Consider the following 14,222-nt stretch of genomic DNA (forward strand, 5'->3'; position numbering starts at 1 on the left):
CAGGAAAGTTTCACTATTGATATAATTTTGATGAGAAACTCTTTTTGCTGAGAAACCTTTCAGGGAAAGTCACTCCAATCCTTGGAAAGAAACATATTCTAAAATAAACTTTAGACAAGTTCTGTACTGTACATTCACTTTTGATAATATTTTTCAGAGGAAGGCCCTTTCTGAGTAAATCACTTGCCTGATTATCCCAACGTACTGTAACTCTTATAAATACTATTGCAGACACAGCAGATTACCCAAACTAAATGACTTGACAGCTTTTGGCTCAGGGTTATGGTAGCACAGACTTGAAGAGCAGGGTGAAATTTCAAGATGTGAAATAAATACCTGCAACCATGGTGCAGTTTTAGTTATATTGCAGATACCCCTTTCTATCTTGTGATCAGGAGAAAAGTAAGAATTCCTAGTTCCATTTGCATACCTTGTTGAGAGACTTAAACTGGCAATGATCGTTACTCATTTTCCCAAAGCTGAGGATCCAGTTGCATTTATGCTGCTGGCTAGCTGGGAGTGTTCTGGTGTTTTCGTGTCCACTTGAATGGGTTATGTTCTGCCTTCTTGGTCTTGTGCTAGTGTCCTTGACAATTATAACAGGACAACCAGTACCTGGCCCTGGCATCTTTACTAGACCCGGTCATGCAAACAAGCAGAATTTCAGTTTCCTCTGATTAACCCAGCCTGGCAGAAAGTATGGATTAATGTTTTGATGAGCATATCAGCTATCTTGCAATGTGACTGCCACAATATTTTTCTGGCTAATTAAGGACGGGTTGAGGGAAGGGGAAAACAGTGCAGACAACTCTTAGGGGCACTGAATGAGCTAGGCACAAGGACAAAGACTGTTCATTTAGCTTTGACCCTGTCCCTTTATACCACTTTCTTGGGGCAGACTGTCATGGGGGGCATTAGTATTGATAAAACCATCATGTGTGGGTTTTTCTCACTTAAATTGGCTTTCAGTTATTTTGGGGAGTACTAATTCTGATGCAAAAGGAACGTAATCACACTGTTTGCTTTTTAATTATTATTTGGTTTATTAATATTAATTTTGCAATGATAATAAATCATCTTTAATCTGTGAGGTTGAAATAATGAAGGTGTGGTTTCAGTGAAGTAAGTATGCATCTTCTGATTTTTAGGATTTAATTGTCTGGAGAATTTTCTTTATATTATAGATGAGTTTCATGATACAGTAATATGAATAATGTTAATACATGCAATTTATTGAATGTTGCAATAATTTGGACTTTTCCTAAAGGATAAGAAAATACGTGTAAGTTTACATTTAACTTTTTAAAATAGGAATTTGTTTTAATTTTGTGTCTTGAAATGATCATAATGAAGTTTTTCTGACATCTGAGTAAATGTGGTACCTCTTATGTTTGCAGCTATTCATCGAAATAGTCCCCGTCCTGTAAAAGTACCTCGGTGCCATAGTGATCCACCAAATCCTCATCTTATCATCCCGACGCCTGAAGGCTTCAGGTATTTAGCATTAGAACAGAGTTCTGAACTGGTTTATCCTCTCTTGGCTGTGCTGGCTGTCAGTAAGTGGAACCCCTTTTCTTTCTTGTTGAGGGTAAAGCAGGTAGAAAAAATCAGCATATTAGTGATCTGAATTCTATCAATATGCTTTTATGTATGGTATCATTTCCTCTACCCTTTCCCACCCCCCTTTACACTACGGCTTTTAATGGTGCATGCTTTCTTACTTTGAAGTCATTCTTATCCTCTCTGACTTTCCTGAAAACAAAGTTTCAGTATAACAAGCTTTAATTCAATGAAAGCTGCTCATTAATAAGGCTTTTATTTCCTTCCACACTTCGAACACGTGCGTACTTGTGACGATGCTTTCTGTAGTTTAGCGTAGCAAAGATTTAATGTAGCGTACTGGACTATGGTGGCATTTCTGCGTCATTACCAACCTGCTGTGAAGAAGCTTAAACCAATGGGTGGTTTTGCTTCCCTTTGAAAGGGTTGACATGAGAATTAATGCAAAAATAGTTTTTAAAAACTTCAAAACAAACTTTACTGTGAATATTTTTACATAAAGAGAGCGCCTTATTTTTCAAGATGATTAGCTCAGTGTCAGACACTGCACTTGACTTTTTTGAAAGTTGCTTAGCTGTTGGCAGAAACTACTACTACTCTAAAAGAATTGAAGATTTATTTTTTTTTAAGGTTATTATTTTTGTTTACATTAACAGTCCCTGAAGCTTCTTTCTGAGATCCTGAATTGTTTCACAGAAAAGTGTTTATGTACTTGGAAAAACTTTTGAAATCAGGCCTCATTATGCGTGCTTCAAAATTTTGGTTTTAAAATTAACTTTCAAGTCCATACATTTTAAAATCTTTTTTAAACTCTTTCCTGAAGCTTTTCTTCTTGCCACAGCACACGGAATGTCCCTTGTGACGCACGGAACCATTGCAGCGTTGCTGTCAGTCGCCCCGCTCCTGTTGGTAGCGACTCAGCTCCACCCAAACCTGTCAGCAGTACAAATGATACCAGGTAGCTCTGCTCCATGACATAGCAGCTTCATTCTATTTACATCACACATGTAACTGTTTCCACGTACTTGCATCCTAGTAGATCATTTGCACTATACATTTCTGTCCCATCACGTCTTCCACTGGCTCCTTCATTCATTTTCAACTTGAGCAAAATCTTATATCTTAGAGATAGATGAAAAGACCGCTTTCGGATTTAAAATGTCCGAACAATATGGTATTTAAAGCATGCGGTTCTGATGTAGATTACAAATTTGCTCAGTAAAAATGTCTGTGAGATTAACATATGCCAGTCTGTTACGTGACATAACTTTACTAAATAATTAGTATTCATAACTAACACTTTGCACTAAGATGACTATAACATGCAAAGAAGCCTGAGGATTTTTTTTCATGTTTAGCGAACTGTTTTGGTACTGTTGTTGTCTGCCATAAATATTTTGAAATACTGCATAGCAGCAAACACAGAATTAAACACATAAGATTTTAGGAGGGGTTTTTTATTTCTTGCTACACCTTTGGCTTCTTAGAGCTGTGCAGAATAAACTTAATATTGGAAAAAAGCAATTCCTGTGTAAGGATATGTCACAGAAACCACTCCTGTGTTGTCTCTTTGTAGAGGTCACGAGTGAATTTTTTGGCAGATCTGTGTTAATACCTTTCTTGCCTCGGCCTCTGATTTGGCTGTGGTATTTCAGACTATCAGTGTTCTTTCTTCCCATATCACAGTCAGACAATTGACATATCTCCCAAGTTATCTAAATTTTTTCTTGTATTCCCACCCCCGCATCCCCGAGTCTGAAAATCCTGCTATTCATGATATGATATTATCTTAAGGTTTATAAATAGCATTTGGGATTCATATGTCTACTGCAGACTACCAGAAACTCTCTGGTACAAGAGGTCTGTATAAATGGAAGCGCATTATCTGACTGTATCACATGGCTGTAGAGAAAAGAAAGAACAGGTAGTGAAGGAGCAAGAGGTTGATGCTGACCGAAGTGAACTTAGATATGACTTGATTATGAATTTATATTTTAATAAATAATTTTCAGTTTTTAGCCAGCAAACCATCATGGTTTGTGTATTTACCAGATGCACAGCAGAAGCATATGTTAATGTGTCAAGCGGGAAGTAAGATGCCACTTTATATACAAAAAAACCTCCAACTTTCCTGTAAGTCTTTTTGCTTTTTATAAGATGTGACTTGCACCTTACAATGGCCTCTAAATGTAGAGCTTGTGAGTCCAGATGCTTTTTTAATAATACGTACTGAATTTTCATCATTCAAACTACATGTATTTATTATCTATCCTTTGTGCTTCTGTTTTAAGCCTTCTGTTGAAAAAGACAGAGTAGGCAGTAGTCTGCAGCACTGTGCATTTGAAAAGCCCTTTTCAAGTAAGTAACATTCAGGAGGATTTTCACTGAGAGTTTCTGGCAGCTTTATAAGTATTTATGATTTTGAAAATTCAGAGCTTGTTGTGTAAAGAATAATTATCAAATAAATGTACGGAGGGGATTTTTGTTTTTGTCTAGAATATGTACAGCACTTTGAGCCAAGACACATCTTTGAAATTAACTAATTTTCAAGAGGGAGATAGGAGGCTTGTATTTGATACTTGCAGGCTTTGATATGATTTTATACCACTCAATGCAGCTGTCAGGTTTATAATTTGTGACGCTTGAATACAGTGATATATTCTTTTAATGTTTTTTTGCATGTGTGTCCTACACAAATATTGATCAAACTGTGAAGGATGGCATTTTGACCATTTCTTTTATTTCAAGAAGATAGTCATTAGGAAGAAAAGAAAGGAGAATTCTATTTCTTAGTTGCAGTCAAGCGCATAATCCCTTCTTGTATTGTAACATAAAAGTTAATGTGAATGCAACATTTTAGTCAAATTACTGAAGCCTGTTTTTCAAAATCTTTTCTTAGAAGTCTCAGGTTTTGCTTTTGTGATGATTTTAAATAAAATAGCCCATGATTTTTTTCTTTAAGTGCACTGCCTGCATTTTTAAGCAGCATTTTTTTAACCCCCTGTATTGCCCCTGTATTTGAAGATAAAAATTATTAAAACAGCGACAGACTTTTGGAGGCTGTTGGGGTTTTTTTAAGGGGTTTATTGAGGAAGGCAATATATTATGACATAATATATTTATAGCAAATTTCTGGGTTTAATATAGTTAAAATAAAGTTGCAAACTTTAACACATTGCAGTCTTAGTTATGGATTTCATTGATTTGTCCTCCAAAAGAGAAATGGAATCTGTTGGATCAAGGTTAGGGTTTTGTTTGCAAGCAGAGTGGGATCCAGCTGCTGTAATAGCACAGAAACAGAGAACTTGTACATTTTGCAGAAACTCTTTAGATGTTTATGACGTGATTGTAGGCATTAAATATCTGTAAAAAGTTGAATGTAGGAACTTAAGTGTAGGAGCTTAACACATCAGTTGTACTAGGCGGTGTGTAATGCACAAATGCCACCATAGTTCTATTGAAGTTTTTCTTTAAAAAAAAAAAAATCAGTTTAATGTAACTAGAAAGTAAAAACCAAAGCAGCAATACCTGGTTTACATTGAGCTCTCTTGAGGTTATACTCATATTATGGTCCTACTAATAACCTTTATAAATGTTTAATTTCTGATTTGACTGAGGTTATTACTCATTATTTGATATTTATCGAGAACTGGAGCAGAAATTTAGCAACTCTTCTTCTTTTTTTCACTCTGTTTCTTTTCCTAATAATGTGCACACCATCTTTCTGGACACATACAATAAAAGACCTGGGTGGGTAAGATGGACCGAATGTGGATTTTAGACACCTGCATTCAAAACTATGATACTTCAGGTCCTCTGTTCAGCTACTGTCTCATTTTAGAATTGGTTTAGCTTGGCTTGGTTTTTAAGCTCTTTATTGTTGCTTTGTATGTGCTGAGAATAACCTCAGCCTTTTTGCTGATTAAAACCTGAACTTCCTGAAGAGTACTCGAGTTTTTCACTAGTTCAGTTTCAATTCCGTCCCAAACTTTAAAAGATCTAGTTGGCAGTAGTAGGGAGTGCTATAAAAATAGTAAAAAAACCCCAATGTTAGGGCTGTAGGGAAGTCGTCTTCTAGATTTGTGCACTTTGTGATGCAAGGTATCTTTCATCTTGTAGCTTTTAGCTTTCAGCGAAGGATTTAACAACGTTCTCCTCTTTTCAGTAATGTTTAGCTCATATCTCTAAAGGAGGCATCAGTCACAACTCTTCCCTGCTGTCCTTTAGAAATTGAAAGGGAGCCTTTGTGAAAAGGGAGTTACTGTAGAAAGAATTTCATGAGCAATTTGTCTCTAAAATGTGGATAGATTCATCATGTCTTGGTCTGGAGAATGGTACCTGAAGATTTAAGGATTTAAGACTTATTTCTCAGTATTGTTTCCCTTTCTGTTCAGCATGCTTGTTCATCTGAGTCTTATACTGAGGTACCTAATTCTTCTCTGTGCTGTCAGGAGGAGCTAGGGCTTCCAAGCAGTCAGGCTGCTGTCATTTAACACTGTTCTTCTTACCCCTTGGCTTGTAATTCTGCCCACTAGTTTTAACTTTACTACTATGGGCTATGACTGTATTTACAAAACACTAGGAGCATATGAATTAAGTTACCACCCTTCATATGATAATGTTGTTCACATTATCACCCAGCTGAATCACTTCTGATGTCCATTCTCTCCTGACCTGATACCAGCTGCATCCTGCGGTAGCTGTCTTAGTAGTACGTTACAAGTCGTTAAAATGGATTCTGTTTTAATAGGTGTGTAACAGTTTCAAGAGGTTTATGCTTTTGAAGCTTAGGGGATTTTCATAGAGTGGCATAACTAAAATTACCTTGGGGAAAAAGTAGTATAGAAAATGTTTCCAGTTTACCTCTCCGCATTAGTTGTTCTTTCATGTCACTTTCATTGTTCATGTCCTAGGCTTCAGAGGTTCTTTCTCTTTAAAACTGCAGTGAATTGTCACTAACAGTCGTCTAATGCAATGCAAAGTAAATTAGTACAATGGCTCTTTTTAACAGGGGTTCCAGTGTCCCTGAAAATGACCGACTGGCTTCAATAGCAGCTGAGTTGCAGTTCAGATCCCTTAGTCGTCACTCCAGTCCCACTGAAGAGCGAGAAGGTGATTGTCACAGTAACAGATTGTGGCCTGGATGTGTAGATGGTTTACGTAATTAATACATTTCTTTCTGTTCCCAGTTCTTACCCTTTCCAAATTTTTTTTCATGTTTCCCCATTCAAAAATCTTAAATTTTTGACTTTTAGACTTAAAATGTCAGAACAAATTCTTCTATTTTCAGACATATCCACTATTCTCTTGCCTTTCATATTGTTTGTTAATTGTACCTGAAGGAATTTCTTAGTGTCTTACTAAGTTTCAGTGTTCAAAGTGAATTGAGTAACATGATTGCTGAATCACATACCCTATTTGATATTAAATTTCTAAATGCTGGTAATGAGGTATGAACCGGACCCATCAGGACAGTGAAGAGTTTTCCATCTGGTTCTTTAACTACCACTGTCTTATTCATCTTACAAATATTTGCTGTTAATTGAATCCTGGAAGAAGGGACAGGGTGTGTGACTTGATGTCCCGATCAGGGCTCCTCTTTCAGGTTTCCCTAGTCCCTGTATTTGTGTTTTTTATTACAGCAGATACCTTGAAACATTGATTAAGATAGTGTGTTCAATGCAAATTATAATTAAGTACTAAATCCCAAGCGAAGTAGAGCTGATACTGTGGTCATCCTGCAAAATGAGGTGGTTTTTCAAAGAAAGAAATGCCCTAAAAATATGTACTAAGGGATGTGGGGGCTTTTTTGGTTTGTTTTTGTTAAGCAGGTGTTGAAAATATTCTCTGCCTCATGCTTATTCCCTTTTTTATGTATCTGTATGAATGGGAAACTGGCTTAGGTTGGAATGAATGCAGGTCTTTTTCTAAGGAACCTTAGAAGCTTGTTATTTCTCTAGAACCATCATATCCAAAAGGAGATTCAAGTAGCTTGTCCCGGCGGAGCTGGGAGCTCAGAACTTTAATCAACCAGACCAAAGGTAGGTGTCTAGGGCTCGTTGTGGTGTAACATCTATCAAACCAGTGCTGTATTGAAAGGCTGAATCTTAATGCTGATTGTGAAGAGCTTTTCCCAGCTTTGGTACATAGGAAGTTGTGGGGGTGAATCCTGGTAGCAGATAGAATGTACGACTAACAAAATTACAAGGTGTGCTCTCTGGGGTGGGAGTAATTAAATTTCATGGAAGTTACATCTAGAAAAGAAGGAGGGGAAAAACAGAAAATTTCTTGAAGACTGCTGCAAAGGGAATTGTTCTTATTGCCCACTGTGGATAAAACAAGGTTTTAGGTTTAATTTAATTTCTTTGACTCAAGTAAGAGATGATTAGAAAAGTACCAGTATCCTCATTTCACTTTAATTTCATATGTGATTCATAAGTGAATCATTATCTTTGTATGTGATTGCTAAATTGTTTTTTAATTTTTCCTGCATCTTTAAATTAGAGTCATAAAATGGTTGTTTTCTCTCAGATTATTTCATCTGATACCAAAAAGTAACAAAACATAAACACATGGAGTATTTCTCAATCAAGTATTTTTTTATCACTCTTCTTAGACACTGCTTCCAAGCAAGCACCGATTGAAGCTGTTCAAAAGTCTGTTCAGTTATTTGAAGAAAGGCGATACAGAGAGATGAGGAGGAAGAACATCATTGGCCAAGTTTGTGACACACCGAAATCTTACGATAATGTCATGCATGTAGGTTTGAGAAAGGTGACTTTCAAGTGGCAGAGAGGAAACAAAATCGGTATGTTCATTATACCAAGCTTAATATTTTTGAAGGAAATCTAAGACTATATTTTGAAATCTTGGGTCAGTACATAGACAGTATCAGCCCTACTGAAATCAAAATTAAAATGCAAAGGACTATTGCAGATAAGATTTCCTTTATGTAGAGCTTCAGTGAAGTTTTTCACTGATAACAAGATATAAAAGAAGAGAACTACCTGAAAGGAAGTTGTAGAGAGGAGGGTGCTGGCCTCTTCTCCCAAGTGACAGGGGACAGGACAAGAGGAAATGTCCTCAAGCTTCGCCAGGGGAGGTTTATGCTGGACATTAGGAAAAAATTCTTCACAGAAAGGGTCATTGGGCACTGGAACAGGCTGCCCAGGGAGGTGGTTGAGTCATCTTCCCTGGAGGTGTTTAAGGGACGCGTGGATGAGGTGCTAAGGGGCATGGTTGATATTGTTGTTTAATTCTGCAGGTGAAGGCCAGTATGGGAAGGTGTATACCTGTATCAGTGTTGACACTGGAGAGCTGATGGCTATGAAGGAAGTGAGTACTCTGTATACAAGAATCACTTCTGCCCTTGTTTTTCCAAACTGGATGTGCATGAGTTAGCATGAATTAAGAATTTCTGAATGCTGTTGATACCTGGGGAAGGATGGGAAGACAAATAGTTTCTTCATGTAGCCACATCTGCTGTTATCACTTCTTCCTTCTTAAGTTGCTTAAGCTTTTTCTTTACAGTTCTAACAGCTTTCAGTTTAAATGTATGTAAAATGCATAATGTTTTTTTTACTAGTCTTACGGGAATGTTGTGAACTTAATGAATGCTTACTTGATATGTGTGAACTCTTATTAAGAGATCTTAAGCTATTTTGGAAAGTTTTCTGGTTGGTGGAGACTATACACAAAGTTATATTTTACTTTGCAGTATTTCATCTCACATTTTATTTCTTTTTTTCTTCATTTCTTAGAGTAAAAGGTAGGGAATGTGACATCAGAGTTTTTTAGCTTCCCCTGTAGTTTTAATGAGCTGGATTGAATCACAAGACTGTTGACTAATACTGTGGATATGGAAAATTTAATTTGGGGGATAGAAGCAAGTAAAGTTGTGTAGGCATGGAGATCAGTTTTCCCTACACACCTTGTTTTATAAAATATTTGTATCATTTAGTTTTATTGCATTTCCACATCTTCAGACCACTGTGAACTCCTGATGAAATAACATTTCGCCATTCGTCAGTAGCACACTATGTCTGGAATTTAAATTTACTTTCTAGGTATAGGTTGCTTTTACAGATTAGTGTGTGTACTCTTTAGCAGAAGTTCAGTTAAATTTGAACCTGTTAAATGGACCTTCTTTGACAGGCACTTCACTAGTAGGTTAAATGTACAGTATGCTGTCTTTTCTTCTAGTATTTTTAACTTTCAGCAAGAAAAGTTCCCTGGCCCCTCTCTGCAGGCGTAAATGCAAACTGTTTGCAACTTCATAAAAGGCTTGTCTGGATTTCCTTAAAGTACCTTGGTACCTTGGGAGTTCTATTTAATTATTTTTAAACCAGCTAAAAAAATTGCCTTCCTCTTGCTCCCTGAGATTTCTTCAGCCTTTACTGTCTGAACCTTGCTATCATTAAAATCTTTACAATTTATAGTGGAGAAGCTTTACTACAAATACTTAATATTGCAACTTCAAAGTGTTTGGAAATAGCTAAAATACTTGAATGTCGTTTGCCACCTTTTTGTAATCTCCATGTATTTAATTCTACCACTGTTTAAGTACAAACTGTATCCTGGAGTTGTTATACAAAACAAAACAATCATAATATTCTAGCAGCTAGCGGTAAAATACATGCATTTATTTCTCTAGCAGTTGTCCTGTACTCAATGAAGTTTCTGCTTTCTACTAGTATGGTAAAAGTAGCATCTTGCATAACTTGTTACGCGTTTTTTCTTATCTTTGTGTGAGTAGAAGCTTTTAAAATCATTTTTTCAGAAGACTTGATAGTGTTTTTCCTCCATGAAAAATCCATCACAGCATACTGTAGGAGAACTAATGACAACCTGCCTCTTTCATCAAAACCTGTATGATTGTATTTGTTCTGTGCTACACCTTTTCCTTGCAGCTGTTTCATTCTCAGTGAAGAAACCCCTCGGAGAAATCCCTTAGAATCTCCATTGGTGAACTATATGGCAACAAGTCTTCATTCTGTAATAGCTCTCACTAATGTTAATTTCAGTTTCTTTTGTCCTGTGTCTCCACCACATTTAAGCTAGAAGACAAGCTCAGAAGAGGTATATACGTGCACATGTGTGTGTTTATACATTTAAGTAACAGCATTTTGCTGTTACAAAGCTTATAAATTACATACAGATATGATGATGTTACAAAAATAGTTCAGTGATCTATTTTGTTTAAGTTTGGGTATGAAAGGTTGGGTTTTGGGGCTATTTGTATTTAAAAAAAAGAAATAAGCTTTTTTGGGTTCAGAGCGAGTTTGTTTAGAGTTGGTTTTGGGGTTTTATTCTCTTCCTTAGTAATTTCAAACAGTGGCAAAATAATGGAAAATCTTTTATGCAGATAAGATTTCAACCTAATGATCACAAAACCATCAAAGAAACAGCTGATGAACTGAAGATTTTTGAAGGCATCAAACACCCTAATCTTGTTCGTTACTTTGGTGTGGAGCTACATAGGGTAAGAAAACCTAAATTATTGGGCTTTTTTGATAGGGCAGATAGAAAGTTTTAAGAAGCTGTGGATCATTGGACATTTTAATTAAAAATGCTACAGTTCAGCTTAATTGTCTGGATATAAATGAACGGCAGTGTTTCTGAAACGTAGATTGGAGAAATTTGTTGGAACGGGTTCATAAAAAGAGAAGGTTCACAATGAGTGAATAGAGCAAGTAATGCTAGAGCTATTCTATGGTGCTACTCTGTTTGATTGCTCTAGAAGCAAGCTGTGTCACATACGCTATGGTAACTTATGTGTAGATAAAGACTAGACAGCCTAAAACCCTTCACTGTTAGCGGCACAGGTTGCACCATTTATCTTATTGATTCCTGGAAAAGCTTTATGCTGGCATGTAAATCTTGATGTCAGACAAGTATCCTAACAAAGCAGACGTTTTGGAATGCCGCTAACATCTGATCAAAAGGAAAATCTAGTTTCTGTGCTTAAGCAGCAGAACTGATTTTCTTAACAGAGTTGGATTTCACAGTTGTGTTGAGATACCCTACTTTTTCTTACTCTGCCTCCCATGTGCCCTTCTGACCTTCCCCTGTGAATCTTAGGTCCTTTCTGTATCTCTAACCAGTGAGTTGGGCAGGTAATGGTGCTTAGTGTCTGGTTGGAAAGCAGTGTGTCATTTTGACTAATTTGCTCAATATAAACAGGGTGATTTGCTGACCCAGTGCTGGCTTAGAAGGGGAGAAAGGCTGCTTTCTGCTTGCATTTTTTTTACTTGGGGGCACAGATTTGGGTGTGTGTGCTGCTGGGTCATTGGTTTCTCAGGCTACTTCTAAAAGCCTTAGAGTCTTTGCTGTCTTTTTGTATTAATAAAGCCTGGCCGAAATTGGCTGGGTTTGGAAACGGAGAAGGGGAGCAAGAACTTAACTTTAAATAAAAGTGAGTTAGAGCTGACATGCTTAGTCAAGCCACAAACAAAAAAAAAAATGGCTTGCCCTCCCCCAGAAATCAGCACATGATATTGCATGAACTGGGGGGGGGACCAAACCCACCAAAAAAACCCCAAGCTCCAAACATGATTTTACCTTTTCTCTAAATATGCAAAGGATCTTTTCGTTTTGTGTAATATACCTACAAGTTTTCCAAAGTGCCTTTTAGTAGATGTCAATACGTTTTATATCACTGAATGGTAGCAGTTACATACAAATGATGCAGATAGACAAGTAGATTTTCCACAGCTGTACAATAGACTATGTTAGGTTGAAGCATACCCAAGAGAATAGAATTCTGAAGAGGTGATTTATTAGATATTCCATGGTAACAGATACTTCAATGCTCTTTGCACAGTGAAGGATGAGAGGAGATCTTGATTCTAATTCAGTGTTTAAAAAAAAAAAAAAATTGAAACCAATCAAATCCGATTTGGTTCCCACAACAGGAAGAAATGTACATCTTCATGGAGTACTGTGATGAGGGCACTCTGGAGGAGGTATCAAAACTGGGCCTTCAGGAGCATGTCATTAGGCTCTACACAAAGCAAATCACAATTGCTATCAATGTACTACATGAACATGGTATTGTTCATCGAGACATTAAAGGTAAAGTTAACCGAAAAAGGTAATGTTGTTGTTTCAGTGTTGTAGAGGAAGGCAGAGGGGGGCCGGATGGGGGACATTTGCAGATTTAGTGCACATTATCTATACGGCCATTAAGTCTATAAAGCCTTCCACTCATTTTTCAATTTTCAGTTTACAAGTTGTTGGCTAGTTAAATGCTCCTTTTTAAGTGCAGAACATTAAAAAATGTTCACAGTTGGCATTGGAAACCCATAAATTCTGCCCGCGATTAATATAGTTTTGTGTAGAGGTTAAGATTGCTGCGGATTCATCCAACTGAAATTTTGGTCCTTGTATTTTTAGTGCTCTTATACTGAATTATGTAATGCTGTTTTTCATCTCATCTGTGCAAAACCAGAGGTGTTTCCTGGGAGTTGACTAGCAATATACAGTGCTAGAGTTGTTTATCAGGACTTTTCCTTGTCATTCTCATTTTCCAGAAGAGTTTTAGGATTTCAGAGGAATGGTTGATTAAACATAGTAATAAAAGCCCCGTTAAAAGAAATTAAAAGGATACGGTAAAATTGCTTACCTAGTGAGGGTTTTTTTGCCATACATTTATCTACTCATGCCTGGCTCTCAGCATTTGCTTATGGAATGAGCAGACCGGAACTACAGTAACCAAAGGCGGGTTGTTTATGGCATTTGCTTAAGGCATCCAGTGTCGGTCCACATTTCACATTCATTTTTCTTTCCTGTGCCTTCCAAGAACATCCTTCATGTCTAGTTATCTTGTTTTTGTTAGTCTGGCATATTTTGTGCAGCAATGGCAGAAACGTAACAAAAGGTAGGAGAAGTGATGCACACAGTATGCCCTGTGAATGCTCATTTTATGACAAGGCAGTGCAACCCAACGATGCTGGGTTTCTATGTCCCTCTTGCTCACAGGGTTTTGAATCACCGCAGCAGTGTAGGAGGTTCCCAGTTGCTCTTGGTCCTTTGGCCTCGTGCTTCTCATTTGGGAAAAGAACTATCTACGATCCAGAGGCCTCCCACCCAGGTAGGCCATTCTTGAGTCAGTTTTGGCTTTTTTCCCTAGAAAACACTTTCCCTCATTCCCATTCCCCAGAAGTCTTGCCTTTTCTGGTTCTCCTTCCTGACCAAAGGTTTCTCTCCAGTTGTGAAATTCCCTCCCTGCCCTCCTTGCCCTTTTCTCGATCATTCCATATCGAGGTTCTACTTAGCTGGGTTACGCCTTCCTGGAACCTCGTCGTGATCACGATCTGAGGCGGGCTGACAGGGATTTCTTTTGTGATGCTCTGTCATTGCTTATTTCTGGATGTATTTCCAATTAAGTCATCCTCTCATCTGGTGAACACAGTGAAGTGAGAAGTGCTGTTAAGATCTCAAATGCTGTGTTATTTGAGGGCATTTCTTTTGTAACAGGTACCTTGTATCAAACGTTGGGGTGTTTCTTGAGAGTAACAGCACTATAAACAGAAGATCACTGGAGATGCATCTATATATAGACCTTTCTGAAACTTAATAACAGAATTTAAAGACAGACCACAGAGGGCATTTTTATAAAGTATGCCTGGTCTTACATTGGAAATCTCTTTCTCTGTTTCCTT

At 37.3% G+C, this 14,222-nt stretch overlaps 1 protein-coding gene across 5 annotated transcripts in view; it reads left to right on the forward strand.

The window, feature by feature from the left end:
* The window catches only part of MAP3K4 (mitogen-activated protein kinase kinase kinase 4), a 66,772-nt gene that overhangs the window by 45,613 nt on the left and 6,937 nt on the right, over positions 1-14,222 (forward strand). For 3 of the 5 annotated variants that reach the window (XM_069852189.1, XM_069852190.1, XM_069852194.1), the window contains exons 16-23: positions 1,398-1,494; positions 2,402-2,518; positions 6,572-6,672; positions 7,521-7,601; positions 8,177-8,368; positions 8,825-8,895; positions 10,925-11,041; positions 12,474-12,633. In XM_069852189.1, the coding sequence (XP_069708290.1) occupies positions 1,398-1,494; positions 2,402-2,518; positions 6,572-6,672; positions 7,521-7,601; positions 8,177-8,368; positions 8,825-8,895; positions 10,925-11,041; positions 12,474-12,633 (936 nt within the window). The remainder of the gene's footprint in view (positions 1-1,397; positions 1,495-2,401; positions 2,519-6,571; positions 6,673-7,520; positions 7,602-8,176; positions 8,369-8,824; positions 8,896-10,924; positions 11,042-12,473; positions 12,634-14,222) is intronic. The other 2 variants (XM_069852192.1, XM_069852193.1) reach the window with 1 other exon arrangement.

The sequence above is a fragment of the Phaenicophaeus curvirostris genome, chromosome 2 (assembly GCF_032191515.1).
Source record: "Phaenicophaeus curvirostris isolate KB17595 chromosome 2, BPBGC_Pcur_1.0, whole genome shotgun sequence".
In the NCBI taxonomy this organism is placed as follows: Eukaryota; Metazoa; Chordata; class Aves; order Cuculiformes; family Cuculidae; genus Phaenicophaeus; species Phaenicophaeus curvirostris.